Source organism: Mustela lutreola, chromosome 13, assembly GCF_030435805.1.
Source record: "Mustela lutreola isolate mMusLut2 chromosome 13, mMusLut2.pri, whole genome shotgun sequence".
Classification (NCBI taxonomy): Eukaryota; Metazoa; Chordata; class Mammalia; order Carnivora; family Mustelidae; genus Mustela; species Mustela lutreola.
Window position 1 is genome coordinate 11,660,142 of NC_081302.1, and position 23,467 is coordinate 11,683,608.

Genomic DNA, 23,467 nt, shown 5'->3' on the forward strand with positions numbered 1-23,467 from the left:
CGTCGACTAGTCCCCATACAATGTGAAAGAACATCATTCTCCCACTCACCCCAGAAACCTCTGCTTCTTGCTCATAAGTTGGTAAGACACAGAATGAGTAAACTAGTCTCTTCATCAAGTTTCCAGGTAGACAGAATCACCACAGTTGACTTTTTTTTCTTTAAAACATTTAGAAACTCGTATTCTTACATAGAATATGGATACTAAATCATTAGTAATTGTCATTCTTTTTTTTTTTTTTCTGGGTAAGGTTTATTGCTTTAGTCTTCCTCTCAAAGAATTTTTTAAATACTTAAAGCTTTATTAAAAAAACTCATGAAGTTCCAGAGATACTACCAAGGGGTTTTTGGATAATTATTTAAAAAAAAATCACTAACAGAAAAATTTCACTTCCCACTTAAAAAAAAAAAGTGCACACGCATACAGGAGGTTAACCGATGACTACTAGGCTCAGTCACAGGGTGACAGAAAAAAAAAAAAAAAAAAAAGCCAGCCCATAAAAGGACGGTGCACAAACTCTCAACACGCCAAAGTAATCTACTTCAGTTGGGCAAATATTGACTGCTACTGCCCGGAGGCCCCAGCAAGTCCCTGGGAGGTAAGCACCACATGTTTTATTCTTCTAACAAAGTCTTTTGTAAAACTTTAGAAGCCTAATTAAGGTATAAGATAAAGGAACAGAACTTATTCAACAGCAACTATAAATATTTGTAACAAGAATTGTATCATTAACATAGTTTAGACTCTGATGACTGGCAGTTCTAATTAGCTAATGTTGAGGTAGGTGAAAACAATGGATTGTGCCAGAAATCTATGCCAAGAAGTAGGGTTTACTTTGTACTTCTGTGTGAACTCACTATTGCAAAAAAGAGCATCCAGTAAAAATCAGTAAACAATGCCAATATTTCAGGATACTTTGGAATGAAGGGAAAGGAACAAAGTTATTTTAAAATGGAGTATTCCTACACTTAAATGCATGGATATACAAATTATTCAGCACAATTTAAAATAAAAGGGTCATTACAATCTACTATTTGACTACGTGTCTATGTAACATAAAGGTCTTTTCTGTACTGCCATTACTTCTATACTTTCTGGTATTTCTCCAGATAGAATCCTAGTACTAGAATTCCTTGGGCAAAGGGTATAAATGTTTTTAAAGCTTTATATATATGTTGATGTTTTTTGGTCTACTAAAACATTTTAGCAATTAGCCCTCCCACTGATGATACTCTGGGCTTCACTGCTTCTCAGACAATCTGAGTATTTTAATTGTCAATATAAACTGTTAATTTGATAAGTGAAAAATGAATCTGTTTCTTCCTTTATATTTATTTAATGATCACTAAAGCTAAACATATCTGTTTTTTCTAGAATTTCCACATGCCTAAAAAAATGTCACAAAACAATGAAGTACATAGTACATACAGTGATTTGCATTGCAATATTTATGTCGAGGTTGGAAATGGAAGTAATAGAAATTCTTGGTAAGACATAAGCTGTGAGCTGACTTCCTTTGAAGGAAGGTGTGTCTGGGGGTTCTGGGGCTACCGCTCCAAGTACAGTACAGTGCAACGGTTCAGAGTCAGGCTTGAACCCTGGCTCTATTATTTCTAAGCTGTATGGCCTTGGGGAGTCTCTGACTTGAGCTGCTTCATTTGTAAAACAGGGAGTAATAATCCAGCCAAGTCCTGCCATGTTGGCCGTCATGTAGTAAGTGCTAGAAATTCTCCCCTCTCTCTACCCATTAAACTACCAAAGGAAGAGTCCAGTAGGCAAAGTTTCCTTGCCCTATCATCTTGTGAGAATTACTTTTCTTAAACTTATTTGCAGATCCTTACCAAATATTTTACACAAAGACTGAGTCTATGGAGGGCAAACATCTCATGGGCTTACCGTCTGGGCTCTGCATCTGCTAATACTTCAGGGCATGCTTTCTCTCTGGGACATGACACTGTGAAAGTCTGTTCCGCACAAAGCCTCCTTACCCCTGGCTCACCAGCTACCATGTGGGGGGTTGGGGGTAGCAGTGGTAGTAGTGCCTCTCATAAATTACTTTCAACTGGCTTCGAAGTGCTTGTTGGTAAGATGGCCAGTCATTTACTGGAATAAATACTACCTCGGGTAACTCTATGACTTCCCTTTGCTTCAGTGATCCATACGCATTTCTTAGACATCTCCTGTAGGACGGCTGGGAAACACTCCATGGGATAAGAGAAGGCCAGCACCCTTAGAAAGTGTGCATTTAAAAGAAAGAGCTTTTACAAATGCTAATTCTCCCCTGCCATGGGTGACGGCCTGCTGCAGTGTCCAAGGCCACAGAGTATGGAGTGTGCTGGGGGGCCGGAAGCCCCTCCAGCCTACAGAACTCCTCAGCTTTCCAAGAACTCTGTAAAGCACAGGGCTTCAATGTCAGAGGAGATAATGCAAGTGAAAACCATCTGAAAATGGTAGAGTTAACAAAGATCCTTGTGGTGTTTTGAAAGTTCAAAAGGAAAAATAAAAATATTTTGTTAAACGTCTACAATACAGGCACTTGGGTGGCTCAGTTCGCTAAGCATCTGCCTTCCGCTCAGGTCATGATCCCGGCTTCCTGGGATGGAGCCGAGCCTTATGTTGTCAAACCCTGTGTTGCTGGGCTCCGGGCTCAGCTGGGAGCCAGTTCCTCCCTCTGTCTTGTGTGCACTTACAGTCTTTCTCGGTCTCTCTCTTTCTCAAATAATAAAATCTTTAAAAAAAAAAAAAAAAAAGTCCACAAATACCTAAAAAGCAGTATAGAAATAAATTAGTAGCATAAAAGCTATCCTAGGGGGCGCCTGGGTGGCTCAGTCAGTTAAGAGTCTGCCTTCGGCTCAGGTCGTCATCCTGGGGTCCTGGGATTGGGCTGCATCAGGCTCTCCGCTCAGAGGGGGGGGTTTGCTTCTTCCTCTGCCCTTCCCCCTGGCTCATGCTTGCTCTCTCTCTTTAAATAAAGAATTCAAACATTTTTTAAAAAGATAAAAAAACTAAAGCTATTCTAGGTATTCACCATTTTCTTTCAGTCCAAATTGTGTCATGGAAATATTGTTAAAAGTAGTAAAATCTAAATTCACTTGTAAAATCTTTATTTGCCTTAAAAATGTCACAAGTAGATTAATGAATGCCTTCATGTAACCCAACGTACTTCCCTCCCCGCCGGCCCTCCTTCCGTCTCCCCAGCTCTCTTCTCTCTAGTTCAAACAGGGTGAATTGGTACATGTTAAAGTCTTCCTACGGTTACTGTTTTCTACCAGCAACATCAGATCATGTTGGAAACAGGAGCTAGGGATAAAGCACATGGCACTGGTTGTGATTTCTGGAGCCAGACCACCAGGGCTTGAATCCTGACACTTAACAGCTGCGGCTTCAGGCACATCGTGTAAGCGCTCTGGGCAGTTTACCGCTGGCTATGGGTTTGTGAAAGTTTTGTGATGACTCAGGGAGTGAATATAGGTAGAGTGCCCTGAACGGTGTCTGGAAGACAGTCTGTGCTTAATGAGACCGGCTACTATTACTAATCAAGAACTCTGATAAAGAAACTCTGACCAAGGGTCAAGGAAGCTGGGACTCTGCTGTCCCTTAAGGGGTAGCTATGGTGCCTCAGTCATGGGTCAGCTGGAGAGATACAAGTTAACACAGTTTCCACTCAGGGACTTCACCAGTAGCAGGAAACAGAAAAAGAAACTCAATAGTACGGCGCTAGTACCGAGCACAGGGCCCTCACCACTCCACGTTGTCTTAGAGGTGGTGGCAAAAGCAGGAGAGGATAAAATCAGGGAAGCTTCCAGAACAGCAGAGTCTGAATGAAGTCTTGAAGGAAAGTAGGAGCTGAGGACCTAGCACAGAGAAGGAAGAGTGCCAGAAAGGCACAGAGCTGTGGAAGAACACAGGGCATTGAAAACCTACAAATAATTGAGGAAGGCTAGAGCCAGGGCATCAGGGAGAAAATGTAAGGCAGCCAGCCGAAGAGGGAGGCACAGGCCGGTCAAAAGGAGATCCTGGGTCCTGATGGAGAGCTCTCCCTGGGTTCAACAGGCCGCACTTGAAAGGCACCGTGAAAGCTGAAAGTGCGGCTCCAGGGAGGCAGCAAGGGTGGCCTGAAGGCTGGCAGGGGTAGCGGGGGATGGTAGGACGGGCAGACCGACAGACAGACACACGGTGCAGAGGGGATGTCAAGTGCGGGAGAAGTCAGGAGGCAGAAGGCACAGGATCCACTGATGGGAGGTGGCGGGTGAGGGAGGGCACAGAGTTCCGGACATCTCTGCGACTCCTAACTTAGTGGCCGGACTGATGGAGGACCCTGAGCAAATGACCTAATGTTTGGAATTCTGCTTATCCATGAAATAACGATATTTAATGTTTCTGACTAATTTCCATGAGATAAGAGACAAACAACAAAACCTCAAACTCCCTTGAACTTTAAGGAGAAAAGGCACATATGACTTCCAGAAACATTTTGAACTCAGAGGATGAAGGTTCTAGAGACTCAGATCTTCGCTATAAAATCTTTTTGTATCACCCACCCATCCTGCTTAGAGGTCAAGTGAAGTCACACAGAAGCACGGTATTTGTCTTCCTCAACACCGAAATGAATTTCACAGTGGGATTCTTTTTTCTTACAGTTTCCAAACATTACGTCCTGTAACCCTAGTCCTTTGTATGACTCTCCCCCCGCCCCGCCCGTCTTCCCTTTTGAGAACCTTCACATCATCCTAGTCAGTACTGAAGCTGCTGAAAGCCACACAAAGAAAATCAGTGAAAGCTGAAAGAAAAAAGCTGGGATGAGTGAAACCCCAAACAGGCCAGTGGGTGTTGAATCCAGTAATTTCAAACATCAGGCCCCTTTCCCATTGATGCCAACAGACACGCTGCCGGCCGGTGAAGCGGTCTTCTTCAGTGCCCATCAGGTCCGACACTGGACATGCACAAAAAAGCCAACTACAGACTGGCAAACACTGTTGCTATTTCCTGTCTTCAAGAAGCTCTCTGTGCCCTGTCCTGTACATGACCCTGTGCAGACCTCCTGAGACGTGGTCAGAACCAACCCAGGCTGTGGGGTCAGCAGCAGGGTCACACTTCCACAAGCCAGAACAAGCGAGCTCCCTAAGAGGCAGGCCACGGAGGTCTCCTCATACAGACTGACCACAGACAACTCGACTGTGAACACAGACACTCAGGATGGGTGAGGCTTTATCCTGAGAAAGGGCCAGTGGCTGCTGGTGCGTCACCTTCTGCGAAAATGTTCCCCAGAGCCTTCCGAAAACAGATCTTGCCCATAGTCACAGCTATCAAAATAGGACTCGAAGTGGGCTGGAAAAAAAGCATCACCTGATAGCACAGAAAGATTTATTTCACTAAGCTAACTGGGGCGCGGACCGACTGTAAGAGGAGTCAAGCAGCAGCTCATTGGAACACACCATCTGACCTTGCCAGTGAAGGGAAAAGAGGCTGATTGCAGCTTGTCTGTGCCTTGCGTTTCTGCCCCACAAGCGGGAATTAATGTTTCCCACCTGCCTACCTGACAGGCAGATGGCCCACACAACCGCTCAGGTGATGGCTGTTTAGTCAACAAAATAAGAAAGTGGGAAAAAAAATCACTGGTTGACTGCGAGGCCACGAGGTGTGTGACACGGGACCAAACTCCGACGCCCCCGTTTGCTCAGTCAAGAGCAAGGAGGCTTTTGCAAGTAACTGACAAGTGCTCATCAAACTAGGTAACCAGAGTCAGAAGCAAAGATTTCTTTCTTCTGTGGAGTCTGTTTATTCTCAAGCGAACTGCTAAACAGCTCGACCTGCGACCCTGGTCCATCTGTGCTTGTCCACTTGCTTGGCGGACCGAGTCCTTGCTGTTCCACGGAACCCGAGCTTTCCCCTGTATTCTCCTTTCTCAAAGATTTCATTTCTCCCTGCTCCCCAAACCTTCCCTTAACCTTACCTCTCCTCAACAAAATAGCCCAAGGATGGTGTATCCAGAGAAATCAGAAATCAGATCAATCAACACTCATCATTTAACAATATACAAATAAAATTCCTATCTATGGGTCCACATCCTTGAGCCTTTCCTGGTCCTTTTGAAAGCACGGGCCGGGAACCTCCTCTCGGGTGCAGGCCACTGTGGGCACGGAGTCCCATCATCTCAATGTGTCGACATGGTCTTGAGCAGACTCGGCCTTACAGGGAGGTCACCTCCTGTTGCTTATCATTTCACATGACCTGAGCCATTCAATTCATGGCTAACGTCTGAATTTAAACAAAAATTACTAAAAAATCAGCTCTTTTTCATTTAAGACTATTGATGGGTCATTAAGTGAACATTATTAGGGGTAAAGGTGACATTTCAGGAATCTTAAAGCAAAAACTAAAAGCTGGTACTCTAGTTCATAGTAAATCTCTGAAAATAGTGGTTTGATTCTGTTCCTGCCACAAAAAAAAGCTAAGAAAATAATTATCCAGGCAAGTTGGTACCAGGGTAAATATTTCGAGAGGACAAATTGCATTAGAGCTCAGACAATTTTCTTAAATACTAGTAGATGAATATTTGGGGGGAGCCTGTTATTTTCTTCCTTTCTGCAGCTAGAGAGATCTTGTCAGTTCATGTCAACATGTCCGGTTATGCAAAAATGAGATGATAATGTCTTTAAAAAACGTTAGCTACTCTAGCAGCAGTGAAATCAACTCTAGACACACACAGACCCACTTCCGAAAACAAGTACAAATCCAGGGGAGGCGATGTTGCTGCGGGAGAGCTGGCTGTTTTACATATGTGAGAACAGCAGCAGAGTCATCAAAACCCCGTGACAGAGACAGAAGTGGGACAGACCCCGCTGCTTCACCATGAGCACCGCCCCAGAACTGGCACAGATGGCTCTCAGGGGGGGCTGCGGTGACATCCCTTTCAGGAGGGAAGGGGGTTCCTCACTGGGAACCTGATCACAGCCCCAGACTTCACGAAGCCCAGTGTGAACCTGTGTCCTTGGGGCAAAGGTTTCAGTCCTCATTTACACCTGAGTGTGGGGCATTAAGGAGCGTTTAGCTGCCACACATACCTTTCCACTAGAGAGGGTTATGAGGAAATTATAATTATTACAGATACAAGTATTCTAAGGAAAAAGATTCACAACAAACATTCCTTTGTGCTTTTCTCTAGGCAGTAAACTGATGAGACATAGTACTTCCAGGTACGGCGCAGTGTATCTACACCAGTAACATGTAAGAAGCTGTGGTCTAATGACAATGACAATAAAAATGTAAGGCACTTCAGGGGACACCTGGCTGGCTAAGGCAGTGGAGCACGTGACTCTTGATTTCAGGGTTATGAGTTTAGGCTCCATGATGGGTGTAGAGTTTACTTAAAAAAGATGAACTTACTTTTTTTTTTTAAAATAAACTACTTGAAATGTATTCAAAAGTAAATAGATAAAGGAAGAAAAGGAGGAAGGGAAGGTGGAAGGAAGTTAGTTATACCTGAAAAAAAAATGATTAAAAGAGGAATTTGCAGTCCAAAGGTTGAAAAGGAGTACTATAATCCAAAAAGCATAACCAGAAGCCTGGCATGTGTGAGAAGGAGCCCTCTGAAGAGCCGTGAGATGACGCCTCATCACATGACAGCAGATTCCCAACATCACAGGCATCCTTCAGCTTCAGGCCCTCCCAAACAGAAAGATACCATCTTGGTATTTCCAGGACCCAGCACATAAAAACACTAAAAACAATTTCTGCTGAATAAAAGAATGGAGTAAGTCAAGGTTCAAGAACGGAATCTTGAAACATCAAATGATTAAAGAAAGGTATAAAATAATATCTCCAAGGGAAGATATTATTTTAAATATTACTTAGATATTTAGATAATAAGAAACGGGGACTAATTCATATACGAATGGGATAACAATGGTCAAGTACATGAAAGGGTTTTTCTCTCAATTTAGAAGAGATAAGACTAAAACTATGGCACTGATAGCATAGGATGTCAACTTTAGTGACATCAACTTTCAAGATCCCAATGACCAGACGTCAGGACAGCTTTGATTTGCCTTTAACAAAGATCATTTCTGAGCCATCCCATTTACATGTCCACATCCCGCAGGTGCCTTTTCTCTGACTGATGCAGGACCCTCAAAAGTCCTCTCCTTGGGGCTCGATGCTGTCCCGGAAGTGGGAACTCCACTGTCTTTAGGAAGAAGCATTCCACTGCTCCGGTGTGCTGGGCCACACTGTTCCGGGCTGTTTACCGGTAAGGATGGTTCTTAAAGCTTAGACCACTTCAAAACCTCAAACTCTCAGTACTTCAAGGGCAGTATGAGCTGCCCCTGCCAAGGACTGGACAGAGTAGGAGACCTGAACCCAGACCATAAGAGAAGCCTCCAGACTGACCTTTTAACCTCTATGACACTCAGTTTCCTCACATGGCAAGTAGGTAGGTGACAGCAGTACTTAGCCTTAGTACGCAGTACTTAGCCTCACAGGGTGGCTGTGAGTGTTCTTCCAGAAAGGACTTAAAGGTAGGCACCTAATAAACATGAACGCCTCAATCTGAGTAAAGAGCACTGAAGGACTACTTTTGAAATGTGTAGAAGATAGGTTTTTGCAAGATGAACTTAACTGAAGAGTATTTTTCTCAGATAAATTTATTAACCAGCTTCCTCATTTCATAGTTAATTCACATTCAGTATGAAAAATTTTAAAGTGTATGGAAAAAACTAAAAAACGATTTGTACAAAACTATGCTTTGGCACACACATCCTTTCAAAATGTGTGGACGTATAATCGCTTCTCCTACCCCCGAAAGTGGCATGTTGCATAATCTGCTTTCCTTATTTAAGATTATTCCCTGTCAAGAAACAGGCGTCCACGCTGCCATTTCCACGGACTGCAGAGAATTCCCCTGTATGGCCATATCGGGAGATACGTAACCAATCCCCTGATGAGGGACATTTGGTTTGTTTGCAAATTTTCACCTTCATAATTAACACTATGACAGATTTTTTTTTGAAGATTTTATTTATTTATTTGACAGACAGAGATCACAAGTAGGCAGAGAGGCAGGCGGACAAAGGGGGGGAAGCACGTTCCTCGCTGAGCAGAGAGCCCGATGTGCGGCTCGATCCCAGGACCCTGGGATCATGACCTGAGCAGAAGGCAGAGGCTTTAACCACTGAGCCACCCAGGTGTCCCCACGTGCCAAATATTCTTAAACACCAAACTTTCTGCAACCCCTGCCATGTCCGGCTCTTCTGGAATGCGTACTGCATTCAGGAAGAAGCTGGACGCGTGTTTACAACAGGACAAGCAATGGCACATTCTCTCTGAGTCCTACATTAATGTAACTTTCTCTGATATCTACAACAATATTTACTTATATGGAAAATTTCTACCCCAGTATGTATTTTAAAAGCATTTCCCAAATCTGTGGAGAAACGCTCCTCTAAATAAAATAAATTTGCTGAGATTTTCAGGAAAAAAATATTTCCACAGAAAGTACAAAAATAAAAGTTCTTGCTACCTGTTCCTAAGTTATAACCCCTGTCTGGGATTTTCACCTCTCCGTGTCTAGTCTCAGTTCTTGAAAAGTTACTTCTCACATGGAGCCTTACTCAACTAAGAGGATAAAGGTTTTTCTACTTTCATTCCACAACCGCAATTCCCATGATTTCAAGAATCGCTCTGGTTTGGTTTTTTTTCCTGCACAAAGAGAAAGTCAGTATTTGTTGCTTTGATTTCAATCTTACTAATTTCTGTGATTATCTTTATCATTTTCTTCTACTTTCCTTGGGTAAACAATTCTCTTCTAGCTTCCTGAACTGTATTTTTATCGATTTTCGATCTTTAAAAAAAATAAATGCTTTCACAAGCATATAGAGTTGTTGAGTCACTATGCTGGGCACTTGAAACTTGTAACATGTGCTAACTATCCTCAAATAAAAATGTGAGAAGACAATAAACATATTCAAGGCTCTGCTTCTGAGATTAATACTTCAGCTGCACCCCATTGCTTGGCATAGAGTGGTTTGTTTGTTTTTTTTTAAAGATTTTATTTATTTATTTGAGAGAGAGAGAGATCACAAGTAGGCAGAGAGAGAGGAGGAAGCAGGCTCCCTGCTGAGCAGAGAGCCTGATTCGGGGCTCGATCCCAGGACCATGAGATCATGACCTGAGCTGAAGGCAGGGGCTTAACCCACTGAGCCACCCAAGCGCCCCAAAGCATAGAGTTTTTTGGTCATTTGGTTCTAAATACTTCAAAATTCCCACTGTGGATTTCTTAAATGAGTCTCTTAGAAGCATATTTTTTAAGATTCCAAATGTATCTGTTATCTATTTATTGCTGATTTCTAAGTTAGTTGCCCTATAGGCACTGGCATGTTGGCTGATAGGTTAACAGTTTTCTGAAAGTTCTGGGGCCCTCTGATGACCTCGCACACAGTCAAATTGGCAAAAATGATTGTGGGCCTTCAGCACAAATTCTGCAAATTCTGCAAAGTCACACTGGGTAATCTTCTAAGTCTCTAATCTCTTTTTTATCCAGCTTATTCTAATAAAGATGTGCTAAAATCTCCCATTATGGCGGTGATTTGCCAATTTTTCCTTTAAATATGCATAATTCAAGATATTTATGTTCTTTGACTGCTACTCTGGCTTTCCACTGGTTGGGATTTGATTGCTATTTGTTCTCCCATGCCTTTATTTTCAACCTTTCTGAGTCACTTTTTTAAGCTATGTCTTCTAAGCCCTGTGCAGCTGGACATTTTTTTTTTTTAAACAAATCCAAACTGATGTCTCCTTTAATAGGTGAGTTCATTCCATTTAAATTTCTTTCTCATAATCTTCTTTCCTATCTTTTCTTATTTAACAGAAAGTACCACTTCCATTTTTGTTCCCTTTTGCTTTAGGTCATATTTCCGCACATTAACAACTACCCTAACAACACTGGAAGTACTGTACACCTAGAACATTACAACATCACCCCCTGATGACCCCCACTGTCTGCTGGGTTCACCGTTTTAAGACTGTCAGAACTAAGTTAGCAGTCAGGGGAGTAGTCGGTGCTTTGAGATGGCTAGGGATGGAGTCTTTTCCTTTTAATGTAAACCATCATCACTAGATATGTTGAAATCTTCCCTTAATTTTGGTGACTTTCAGATGAGATCTGTAGGCAGAGATGGTCCTATTGGAGTATCATTTTTCTTCTAAAAATAATTTCGCAGAAGTTACTGTTCTGCTCTTGCTAAGTTTTATCAAAGCTCAGCCCCACATAAGGCATTTCATTGTAGTTTTCCACTTTTCAACAGGACCTGAAATTTCTTTCATCTTAACATTATTTACCCCAAGAAAAGAACTGGAAATAATCCAGAGAGTCGTCAGGGGAGTAGCTTAGCAAATCATGCATGAAGACCCTGGGATGCTACAGAAGTGTCCAGTGTCTACGAGGTCCACGTGTGACAAACACAGATGACCCCCATCCATGAGCAGGTTCAGTGGACAGAGCAGAGCACAGGACACTACATGTGTTATGCTTGCTGGCACGTGGGGTGCAGGAACGTACACTGCACCTATCAGCAGAGTATCTGCGGAATGATCTAGTTCAGAATTAATCTTAACCTTCCCCCCCGCACCCTGAAACACCTTAAGTTTTTTTTCTTTTTTGTCGTTTTTGCCGTGGTTGTCGTGGTTACCATCTTCTTCTTTTTAAAAAAGAAAACCTAACTTTCAGTTCCTAACAAGGCCTTAGCTTGTTTCTCATACTTTTTAGGTTAACACAAATCAGATCACTGTGGTAAATTCGTATTTCACTAAATAAATGTGTGACTGATTTCATTTCCTGGCAGTGATACGCATTTGGCCAAAAAAAAAAAAAAAAAAAAAAAGTCCAACCGAAATGCAATTTAAAAGCAAAGCTTTACTCCTGTCTGAAATGTGGGGTGCTGCACACGATTCTGTTCTTACCCAGACAATGATTCCGAAAAAAAGGGGGAAATTTCTTCAAAAAATGATGGTATCCCCTCTTGTCACAAAAATAACATTTGCTCTACTTAGATGGTTTCGTTTCTTTTGCCAGGGCTTTGCCAAAATCACCAACTTGAGAGTAAAAACATAAATCTGATTCTTTGTTCTTGTTACTATAAATGTAAACATATCACACATCGCAGACTTTTCTTCTCTTTTGGACGGGTACTTTTTAATAATCCTCCCCATGTACTTCTTCTCTGGTAGCTACCAGTTTGTTCTCTGTATTTATGGTTCTGTTCCTGATTTTTTTTGTTTCTCTTGCTTCTCATACTCCACATATAAGAGAAAGCATATGGTATTTCTCTTTCTCCAACTTCCTTCACTTAGCATAATGCCCTCTAGATCCACCAATGTTATTGCGAATGGCGAGATCGCCTTCTCCTTTATGGCTAATATTCGTGTGTGTGTGTGTGTGTGTGTGTGTGTACACCTAAAGTACACTTGGGCTGCTTCCATATCTTGGCTGTTGTAAATAATGCTAAAACAAACACAGGGGTACTCATACCTTTCCGAATCACGTTGTCATCTTCTCTGGGTAGATACCCATTAGCGGAATTACTGGATCATATGGTAATTCTATTTTTGACTTTTTGAGGAACCGCCGTACTATTTTCCACAGCGGCCGCACCAGTCTGCATTCTCACCAACAGTGCGCAAGGGCTCCCTTTCCTCTGCATCCTCATATCAACACTTGTTATTTCTTGTTCTTCTGATACCAGCCCTTCCGACCAGTGCGAGCTGACACCTCACCGTGGTCTTGATTTGCATTTCCCCGATGATTAGTGAGGCTGAGCATCTCTTCATGTGTATGAAGAGATTTGTATGTCTTTTGTATGTCTTTTCCATTTGTATGTCTTCTTTGGAAAAAATGTTTTTTTTTTTTCAGGTCCTCTGCTCATTTTTAATCAGATTATTTTTGTTTTGAGTCATGTAAGTTCCTTATATATTTGGGATACTAATTCCTTATCGGATATGTCATGTGCAAATATCTCCTCTCATTCACTAAGGAGCCTTTCTGCGGCTTTGTGGATGGTTTCCTTTACTGTGCAACACATCATAGATTCTTAAAAATTATACAAATCTTTAAAACTTAGATCTATAAAAGGCAGTTACTATTGCTTTTAGTTGAATACGCTTCTAACTGAAAGAACTTTCCTTGGTTCTTCCTAGAGACTGTGAACACCACTGACGGATACAAAAATGGACAATTTCACAACAGCCTCCTCAGCTCCGCAGGGCAACGACTGTGACCTCTACGCACACCACCGCACCGCCGGGATACTCATGCCACTGCATTACGGCTCTGTCTTCGTTATAGGGCTGGTGGGAAACGTGCTAGCCTTGGTTGTCATCATTCAAAATAGGAAAAAAATCAACTCTACCACCCTGTATTCAACAAATTTGGTGATTTCTGATATACTTTTTACCACTGCTCTGCCTACACGGATAGCCTACTACGCACTGGGCTTTGACTGGAGGGTCGGTGAGGCCTTGTGCAGGATAACTGCCCTGGTGTTTTACATCAACACCTACGCAGGTGTGAACTTCATGACATGCTTGAGCGTGGACCGGTTCTTTGCCGTGGTGCATCCTCTGAGGTACAACAAGATGAAGAGAATTGAGCACGCGAAATGCGTCTGCATTTGTGTCTGGATTCTAGTATTTGCTCAAACGCTTCCACTACTCATAAAACCTATGTCAAAGCAGGAGGAGGAAAGGACTACGTGCATGGAATATCCAAACTTTGAAGAAACACAGTCTCTTCCCTGGATTCTGCTTGGCGCGTGTTTCATAGGATATGTGCTTCCTCTCCTGATCATTCTCTTCTGCTACTCTCAAATTTGTTGCAAACTCTTTAAAACTGCCAAACAAAACCCACTAACCGAGAAATCTGGCGTCAACAAAAAGGCTCTCAACACAATTATCTTAATAATTGTTGTGTTTGTTCTTTGTTTCACACCTTACCATGTTGCGATTATTCAACACATGATTAAGAAGCTTCGTGTCCCTGATCTCCTGGAATGCAGCCAAAGACATTCATTCCAGATCTCACTGCACTTTACAGTATGTCTGATGAATTTCAATTGCTGCATGGACCCTTTTATATACTTCTTTGCATGTAAAGGGTATAAGAGGAAGGTCATGAAGATGCTGAAGCGTCAGGTCAGTGTATCAATTTCCAGCGCTGTGAGGTCAGCCCCGGAAGAGAACTCACGGGAGATGACAGAAACGCAAACAATGATACATTCCAAGTCTTTGAACGGGAAGTAAAAAGGAATTAAATCTTGGGTTTATAGCAAAGTAGACTGCATGACAAACTTTGCTGGACTTTTCTTATAAAGCAAAATGATTGTTCAACTTCCAACTAGGATGTCTGTAAATTCCTTTCATTGGGCACGAGCTCCCACCTCCAACTTGGAAGAATATTATTTTTATATTATTATTTTTTGCACTCAAGAAAATAACATGATGCAAAGTTCTAGTCTGTAAATGAAATATTATACCAAAAGGGAGGCTATTTTAATAACTCTCAGTGTAAAAAGTTTTATAAAAAACTTTAAAAAATTTTTATAAAAAATTAAAAATTACAGCATCAGTATTTCCTGCCAATAATTTGGCAAAAGAAAAGGCTGTAAGATTGTACATTGCCCGTGTAAAAATGTCGATACGGTAACATGTTATTTTTCTTTTTGGTAACATATTTCTTTAATCCCTACCTCTTTCAATCTTAGACTTTTATCTTCTCCATACCATCAAGCGTTTTGTTTTGTTCTGCTCTGAGTCATAATATTTTGTTTCAAGGAAGTCTTTTGGAATAAAAAGCAGGATGCTACAATATTAAGAGTATGTCTTTCAGTGTCTACTTACAGGGAGAAGAGAATTAGCAATAGCTAGATTTGGATGATAAGGTTATAAGCAATGATGGTGACTGAGGCAATGAAAACACAGAGCTCTTTCCCAAGCAGCCAGCAGAGCAGTGCAGGGCCCATCAGCCCGGCATAGGAAAAGGACTTTATGTGGTGGTAACCACTGGGAGGAGGGTCCACTTGCTGAATTCTGCTTGGGAATAAAAAAAAACTTTGCAAACATGCTTGGCTTTTCTTGGGTGTCTGGGGGATCATTTCTTTTTTATTCATAGTTGGTAGTATCCTGATCTGCATTTCAGTGGTCTAGGTTACCAGAAAGAGCAAAGAGGATAAGCAGCAGGAGGCATGGTTGCTGCTTGCCTAAATAAGATAGTGGGAAAAATGTAAAATTATAAACTTAAAGGAGTTCCCAAGATTCCCTGCAACATTATAACTTTGCTCACATAAATACCTTAGCATGAATAGTATGATCTTTGCAAATACAGTCACGCTGTCAGCTCAAATTTGTTTTACTAAATCCCCAAACTATCTCAATACAGTATCTACGTTAGCAATAATACCAATTTTTATAATGGAACAGAAAGAGATGAAACACTATATCATGAGGCATACTTTAAATTTTTATTAGGTTTTATAACCTGGAAATCTTTTCTTTCAAATTCCTACCCTACTCATTTCCAACTAGTACCCTGTAAGAAAATTAATCTTTATGGTTGAGTCAGCACCATTTACTGAGAACTTTCAGGTTTGTCTTATGTGAATTTCACAAAGAGCTACCTGACCTTGAAGCCAATGACCAAAAAAAAAAAAAAAAAAAAAAAAACCGATCTCTTTAACAGATCTTTGCTGAGACAGGTGAGACCACCTGGATGGAAGTCAGGATCTTAGGGCCTTTCCATTCACTCCACACACAAACCCTCCACGTGAAGGAGAAGAAAGGGCAAAAGACTACATGTCATGGCGGGTGCCACTTACAGAGTCATTTGAATTAGATCCCAAAAGAAAAACTGTGATGAAAGCTACTGAAGGAAAATCAGAAACAGAGGCCACTGTAATGTCAGAGCACGTCTGTGGTGCCTGAGTTTGCCGACGACACTGGAGCACAGACCAGCTTATGTATGAGCCAAGGGGCTGCTGCACAGCAGGTGAGAAAGTCCTCTCTGTGCTAAGGAACTTAAGATCATTCAAACAAGAGAGTATCTATGTCACTTGGCAAAGGAATAACACATTCTTTTATCTGTTTAGTTTCCTGCCTCCTCCCTCCACTGTACCACATAATTTATCTACATAATTTGCCCCAATCAGTAGTTGTATTGCCAAAAAGGTAAACATCAATCCTATCTCCAATGAATCCAGAAAGAAAGAAGGAAAGAAAGAAAAGTCAGTCTGTACTCCCATCGAACTCAGCCATTCACTCTCCTTCAAAAGGCCCTTACTACCTACTTCATTCATGAAACCATGTTTTACACGTGGCCTTCATGCCCACTTACAGTGTCTTGGACTATTAGTTGGCTTTACATTTCTCTCTCTCACCGAATAGGTAAACTTGGAGCACAGGGACAGTGTTGTATAATCTTTGTATTCTGTTACGGAACAAAGGAGTGGCCTTATATACAACACCCTGTTTGAAAATCATAACCCTCTAAGTATTTTCCATACGAGCAAGGTGACACATTATTAACAATTTTAAATAATAATCATGAGCTAGAAAAACTTATCTAGGAAAGCTGACGGTTATATAACAGCGAAATGTATCCACCTCTCGATAATTTTATTTTTTTCTAAAAGGATATTTGGTTAATTTTAAAAAACCCTCAAAGCTATTTAGTCTGAATCAGTATAAATGCACCAACTCTTCAATGATCGTACAGAATAGCCCAGAGAGTACAGAACAGTAAATGTCAGATGTCAGAAACGATGTTAGTGTACGTGACAAACTGAATTTACGCAACAGTCCATACTTTAGGTAATGTCTTCCTCTTTTGTCCTGTGAAACAGGATGAGCACACAGCATCGCCCACGTTTTATCAAGACACTGGAGTTCCAAGGCACCTGGGTGGCTCAGTGGGTTAAAGCCTCTGCCTTCAGATCAGGTCATGATCTCAGGGTCCTGGGATGGAGACCCTCATGGGGTTCTCTGCTCAGCAAGGAGCCTGCTTTCTCCTTTCTCTCTGCCTGCCTCTCTGCCTACTTGTGATCTCTAATAAATAAATCAAATCTTTAAAAAAAAAAAAAAAAAAAAAAAAAAAAAGACACCAGAGTTCCGAAGAGAGCCCTGGTAAGTCAGAGGCAACATCAGGAATGTAAACCTCACTCTGTCCTGGCCGTAAGCAGACAGAATTATATCACACAGGCCCTGAAAAGGTATTAGAAGGTTTAGCCTGGTCCATTATATGCTGGCAGACCATCTAATCCTTAAACAGGACCAAAAGCCAGCAGCAGGCAGACTATAAACTTGGCCAGACTGTGAGTTCCGTGAAGACACTGTTGTCATCTGCTCTGCGCAGCCGCTGGTACAGAGCCCGGCACACAAGACGTTCTCAAGTATCCACCTAATACCTGTTCTGGACTATAACTAACAAAATTCCAAAAGCCGTGTTGAAATATTTCCCAGTGGAAAGAGACACCTTAAACGCTTTGTTACCTAAACTAAAGCATATATGTTAGAGCATGTGTGCAACTGAAGACCACGACCCTCTGGGATCCTGCAATTCAGGTGCATTAAAAACAGAGCTCATTACCCAACAAGTCAGTTTAAATCTAGATACAGAGTTCTGCTTCAAAATAACTTGATATTTCAAGAGGCAAGGGCAGGGACTCCTACCAATCAGTAAAAAAATACTGGGCAATTTTAAAAGGGGAAGCGTTGACCTTAAATTAGCCCTCGAAATAGTCTATTTTGGTATCTCCTTAGTCCATTGTAATTCGCTATTCTTTGCAAAGCTAAAAACATGCTCTTATTCACTACTCGGGTCAGAATGAAAAATGAAAAGCTGACTGCTGACAACATGGCCTATTCTTCTGAATCCAGGACAGACTAAATAAAGGCACTCATGAGAACTGCTGCCAAGGCAAGTCTGTTTCACATCAAACTCTGAAAAGCAATAATCACTTAAAAGATAATCCTTGTATTTCTTTTAAAATAAAAGGTCAATTAGCTCAGAAAAAAATTCACTGATTGCTTCCTACATGCTGTTCCCAAGCACTTGGCAGGCATTATTTCACTTATTCCTCCTTCCCTTAAGAGACGGGGACAATCATTATGTCAGTTTTGCTGATGAGGGACCTCGAGTACCAGGTCACATGCAAAGGTAGAAGTAGGCACTAAATCCACACCCTCGGACCCCAGTGCCTGGGAACTGACCTGGAGTGCAAGGATGGCTTTCCCCCAGTCCCTCAACTACTGTCAGAAACATCCTTCCAGATGTTACACTGGAAGCCAACAGAGTAACAACAATGACAATGACACAAACGAATACTTGCTAACAGTAACATGGCATGGTGCTTGGAGCAATATACACGCCCACATAGACACAACATCTCTACAGAAGCTGCGTGTGTATAAAATCTCATTCAAGCCTCATAATACTTCTGTGAGGCTCAACCTACTACTATCCCTGTTTTACAGACAAGGAAATGATATCCCAGACAAACTGAGTAAATTGCCCAAGGTCACACAGCTCTAAGTGGGAGAGCCATGCCCTAAATACTGACAGTCCAATTCCAGGGTCTGCACAGTAATATTAATCACTATTCTACTTGTCTTAAACAAGCAGAATTATGGTCCAGGTCCTCAACTGTTCACCAAATCCCCTCCAATCCCTTAGGAGCATATATGACTGCTTCTGGCCAATGGGTTGGAGCCAAAAGTCACATGTCCCTTGTGGGCTGAAGTGTTAGCAGTGAGAGATACTCCATCCCCCTCTTGTCTCCTGTCACAGTGACCAGAGATGTTCTAGATGGTGGGAACCTTTGTCAGCCTGGATCTTTGAATGAGTAAGTGGAGAACTCCCCACCTCTCACCCCAACCATTCATGCTGGTCAAATAGCACAAACATGAAATACAATTTTGTACTTAGCCACTGAGATTTCAGGGTTAAATTGTGGCTACAACATAGGCCAGCCTTCTGACTAATACAGTAATCAATCTAGTTAGAAGGAAACAGACCAGTAAACAGAACATAAGAAAAGAAAAATGCACGTACTATCCAGTTCTCCTGGCAAACAAACACAATCTTCCTTAATCCCACTTGCACTGTGTCATTTCATACTCCAGGACTGAGAACAGTTCCCCATGATCTACCACACAAAGTCCAAGTTCCTCTCCCACACTTTCAAGCCCCTGCAACCTAATTTCCCTCTATTGCCCAACATGTACCTTTCAAGTTGGTCTAGATGGTTTTGTTTCTGCACCATGAATATAACCAATATTTGGTTCCCAATAACTGGATTATTCTGCTTCCCCATTTGTTCTTTACACACATCCCAATCATACCTCCTCCTTAAAGTCTTCTTTGACTACTCACAGCCACCCATCTTCCTTTCCTCGACTTATTTGAATCTTATATACTCAATGCCACATAGTTTTAACTTTAGATGTATATTAGAATTAAAGAAAAGAGAAAACACACTGGCCTGGGAGCCTGTGGCCCTGTTCTGGTCCGCCTACTAATCAGCTATGCCACCTCTGCCCAGTCTTTTAGCCCTTCTAGATTTGTTCTCTTGTCAAGGAAACAAGAGCATGAAATAACGTGCAAACTCTCTGCCAACATCACACAGCCCACGGTCAATTACTTCACGTGCATTCGCTCTTCCATCCCTCATCCGAAACACAAGCTCCTCTGGGGAGGAGCCTGACTTTTACTTCTTTCTATTCTGAGTAACTCCAAGCACAGCACCTTGTACATCAGAAACATTCGTAAGATATATCCCGACCACAGGGCATCAAATACTAGCTGTGGTTACTGTAGGATTTGCACTATTAAAGCGCAATGGGGAAGGAGTTTTATCATTGCCGGTCCTAACTTGTTAGGCAGCAACAGATAATCTGTGCTTTGTACTGGAATATTAATCATGAAAAATATACTAAATTGGAACCTGGAATGACAATGAAATCAAGTCAAGATTTCTTAAAAACAAAACAAAAACAGCTTTCTGCTGTGAGTATAAGGAGTGCCCCAGCTTTTCCTCTTCCTTTCGCATACAACGAAGAAACACAAGGTAGATACAGTCATTTAATGTCTCCCTGATAATGCACACCCAGACGCTCTGCCTTACAGAAACCTTCGCCATTGTGCAGCCGTTAGAAGGAAGGGACCTACGGGAGGGGAGGAACACGTGGGAAAATACATGACCTTACTTTTCAAAAGTTTATCTTCCTCTAAAGTTTTAAAGAACTTTTCTCTCTTTATTTGCATACCTACTATGTGGCTTCTCAGTCCCAACAATGTTTTTTAGATGTCTTGCCTACTCAACTGAACAGCAAGCAACCCTGGGCCCATGACTCTACGGTCCCACACGGTACCTACCACAAATGATCCAAACCAAGAATTCAAATAGCATTTGACTGGCTTTTATCAGTGTTCTCAGAGTGTGAGAACATTTATTTCTGATTTCTATACTTGTAAGAATGACTTTTCTCATGCAGGTTTTGAGAAGAAAAGAGTGTGTCAGAATGAAACTACAAGGAGGCTACAAAAGGCTTTAATAGTGCTCTAAAAATGGTAACATCGCCATGTGCTCTTCCTGCCAGAGGGTGGCAGCTCTACAAGTTTCCCCACATGTCCTTTAGCGAAACATGGGCTTTTCGTTTTAATATATACAGTGAAAATATATGGGGTTGTTGCTCATATACTGCCTGCAGTTAGGTTTAAAAAATAAATGCCAAGGGGCACCTGGGTGGCTCAGTGGGTTAAAGCCTCTACCTTCGGCTCCGGTCATCATCCCAGGGTCCTAGGATCAAGCCCCACATCGGGCTCTCTGCTCAGCAGGGAGCCTGCTTCCTCCTCTCTCTCTCTGCCTGCCTCTCAGCCTACTTGTGATCTCTATCTGTCAAATAAATAAATAAAATCTTTTTAAAAATAAATAAATAAATAAATGCCAAGGGGCGCCTGGGTGGTTCAGTGGGTTAAAGCCTCTGCCTTTGGCTCAGGTCGTGGTCCCAGGAGCCCCACATCAGGCTCTCTGCTCAGCAGGGAGCCTGCTTCCTCCTCTCTCTCTCTCTGCCTGCCTCTCGGCCTATGTGATCTCTCTCTCTGTCAAATAAATAAATAAAATCTTGAAAAAATAAATAAATGCCAACTGGATTACGCACTGGTTTACCACATACATACTGCAGTTCAGGAGAGTTAATGAAAGGACCACAAGTGCCATCCTGTGTAGTACTGACTCTGCCCTATTAAGGGATCAAGAGCAAGGAAAGGTCATGAACTTGAGTGTTGTTAGCTTTACCTGAAGAATAGCCATTAAGAAGAAGGCATCACCAAAAAGGACCCATAGACACACCACTCCCACAACAAGAAATCACAGCATGACAATTTTCAGTCCCATGACCTGCTAAGTGCTCAACCTGGGACACGGCCTGACTGTGCCTGTCCCTACACACTCGGGTGTCTGGAGAGACCAAGGGAGAAACCAGTCAATTGGAGGCAGGGGCAGGGTTGAAAGATGCTGTAGGTCTTGGCCATGCAGGACTGAGGAAGCCAATAGAAAAGTGGTGGATGGAAAGTAAAAAAAGTATCCCATTAGGGATCCAGTTGTCAAATTATTTGAGTTTGTGCGTCAGGTAAAATGCTGACAAGGTGATGAGTACATGGTAGTCATTGTAGTATTCTCCCTACATTTGTGTTATGCTTGAAATATTTCTGTAGCACATTTTAAAAATGGTTAAGTGTAGTCTCCAACACATTCCCGTACTTCTGTTACATGAGGAGTGGAAGCAGAAATTCAGGGCCAGACTCACAGAGGACTGAGAGAGACGGCAGTAGCTATCACATGGCTCCAAGTCCGCCTCTCATTAGTTCGCTGCATGACCCAGACCACATGAGGACAGGAATGAGACATGTGGCCACACCCATATTTCAAGATCACATCGGAGAAAAGTCTTGACCGACCTTCAAGAAGTCCTAGTAAAAGACAGCTTTTGGTGACAAAGTCACCAGCAAAGAACAGATTATACAGAAATCCACATGAAAAGATCGTCAGGGTTTCATAAACACACACACATGCACAAACGTGATGCTCCACTGATCTCCCAACACAAAGAGCTACTTTCTTTTCCTTCCACCACGTTCCAGTTCAAATGTAAGTATTTCAGATTCAGGTATACTGCTCTGTATAAACACACTCGAAGTCCGATGTAAAAAAGTCAAATTCTCTGGATTACCAGTCCTGTCAGCAAAGATTCACTTATAGATAACAGAATAGCTCTCAAGCTATCTTGGGCAGAAAAAGACTTAATACACAGAATTAGGTACTTACAAAACAGCTGAAAAGGCTAGAAGGGCAGATTCAGGCTACGCCTCCAGGAGCAACACCAAACCGGTCTCCCTGCAAGACTGCTTCCTCTGCCATATTCAGGATGCTGGGAAATCAGGAAGTCCTCACATCATGTCAATATAATCTGGGAATCAGGAAGTTATGTGAACTATCACCTCCAGAACCTGTTGGGTCTGTGGAACTAGACCACAAAGCTGGTATTTCATATGCGACTACTGCCTTGGCTCACACTGAACTCGGCACCATGCAAGTTCTTCTGACCGGAGGAGCCTACATCCTATCCAGAACGCTGGATGGGATGGGGCTTCAGAAATAAAGTATTCAGCTTTCCACCCTCTGCTTTATGAGAGGCACACTGAGAGGACCCATGGGAAAGTCAGTGAGCAAGCCAATCGAAGCGTATCTATCCATCATGCCACAGAAAACACCAAAATACTCTACCAAAAGAGAGGAAGGAGCATTTAATTTAAAAAAGAAGAAACAAGAGGGGCACCTGAGTGGCTCAGCTGACTAAGCAGCAGACTCTTGATTTTTGGCTCAGGCCCTAATCTCAGGGTCATGATCTCAGGGTCCTGAGATTGAGTCCCGTAGCAGACTCCACACTCAGGGGGAGTCTGCTTGAGATTCTCTCCCTCTTACTCTGCCCTTCCTCCCACTCATGCATGCCCACATGGGCATGCTCTCTCTTTCTCTAAAATAAATCATCCTCTGGGTCACCTTGGGTGGCTCAGTCAGTTAAGCGTCTGCCTTCGGCTCAGGTCATGATCCCAGGGCTTGGGATCGAGTCCCACGTTGGTCCCTGCTCAGAGGGGAGCCTGCTTCTTTCTCTGCCCCTCACCCCACTTCTGCTCTCTTACTCTCTCTCAAATAAAAAAAAAAATAAATAAAATATTAAAAAAAAAAATGTCAAGTTCATAAAAGACAAGGACAGAATGAGAACTATTCCAGATTAAAGAGTTAAGGGACATAACAACCAAATGCATGATATAATAATGGATTGGACCACAGACCAAACTTTTTCCCCTTTTTGCTATAAAACAGGACATTATTGGGATAATTGCCAAATATATATAAACTAATATGTT

General features: G+C 42.2%; 2 protein-coding genes across 5 annotated transcripts in view; one reads left to right on the forward strand and one right to left on the reverse strand.

Moving 5' to 3' along the window:
- Nucleotides 1-23,467, reverse strand: part of UBAC2 (UBA domain containing 2) — a 174,475-nt gene that overhangs the window by 77,002 nt on the left and 74,006 nt on the right. The gene's annotated exons all lie outside the window — the stretch shown is intronic.
- On the forward strand, nucleotides 496-14,860 carry GPR183 (G protein-coupled receptor 183). 3 transcript variants are annotated; one of them, XM_059144174.1, is made up of 3 exons: nucleotides 496-598; nucleotides 8,102-8,248; nucleotides 13,189-14,860. In XM_059144174.1, the coding sequence occupies exon 3, from the start codon at nucleotides 13,219-13,221 to the stop codon at nucleotides 14,287-14,289; it is 1,071 nt and encodes a 356-aa protein (XP_059000157.1). In that variant the 5' UTR covers nucleotides 496-598; nucleotides 8,102-8,248; nucleotides 13,189-13,218; the 3' UTR covers nucleotides 14,290-14,860. The 3 variants fall into 3 exon arrangements, with proteins under 3 accessions (XP_059000157.1, XP_059000159.1, XP_059000158.1); XM_059144175.1 differs by lacking the exon at nucleotides 496-598 and adding an exon at nucleotides 7,177-7,196; XM_059144176.1 differs by lacking the exon at nucleotides 8,102-8,248 and having other exon boundaries at nucleotides 497-598.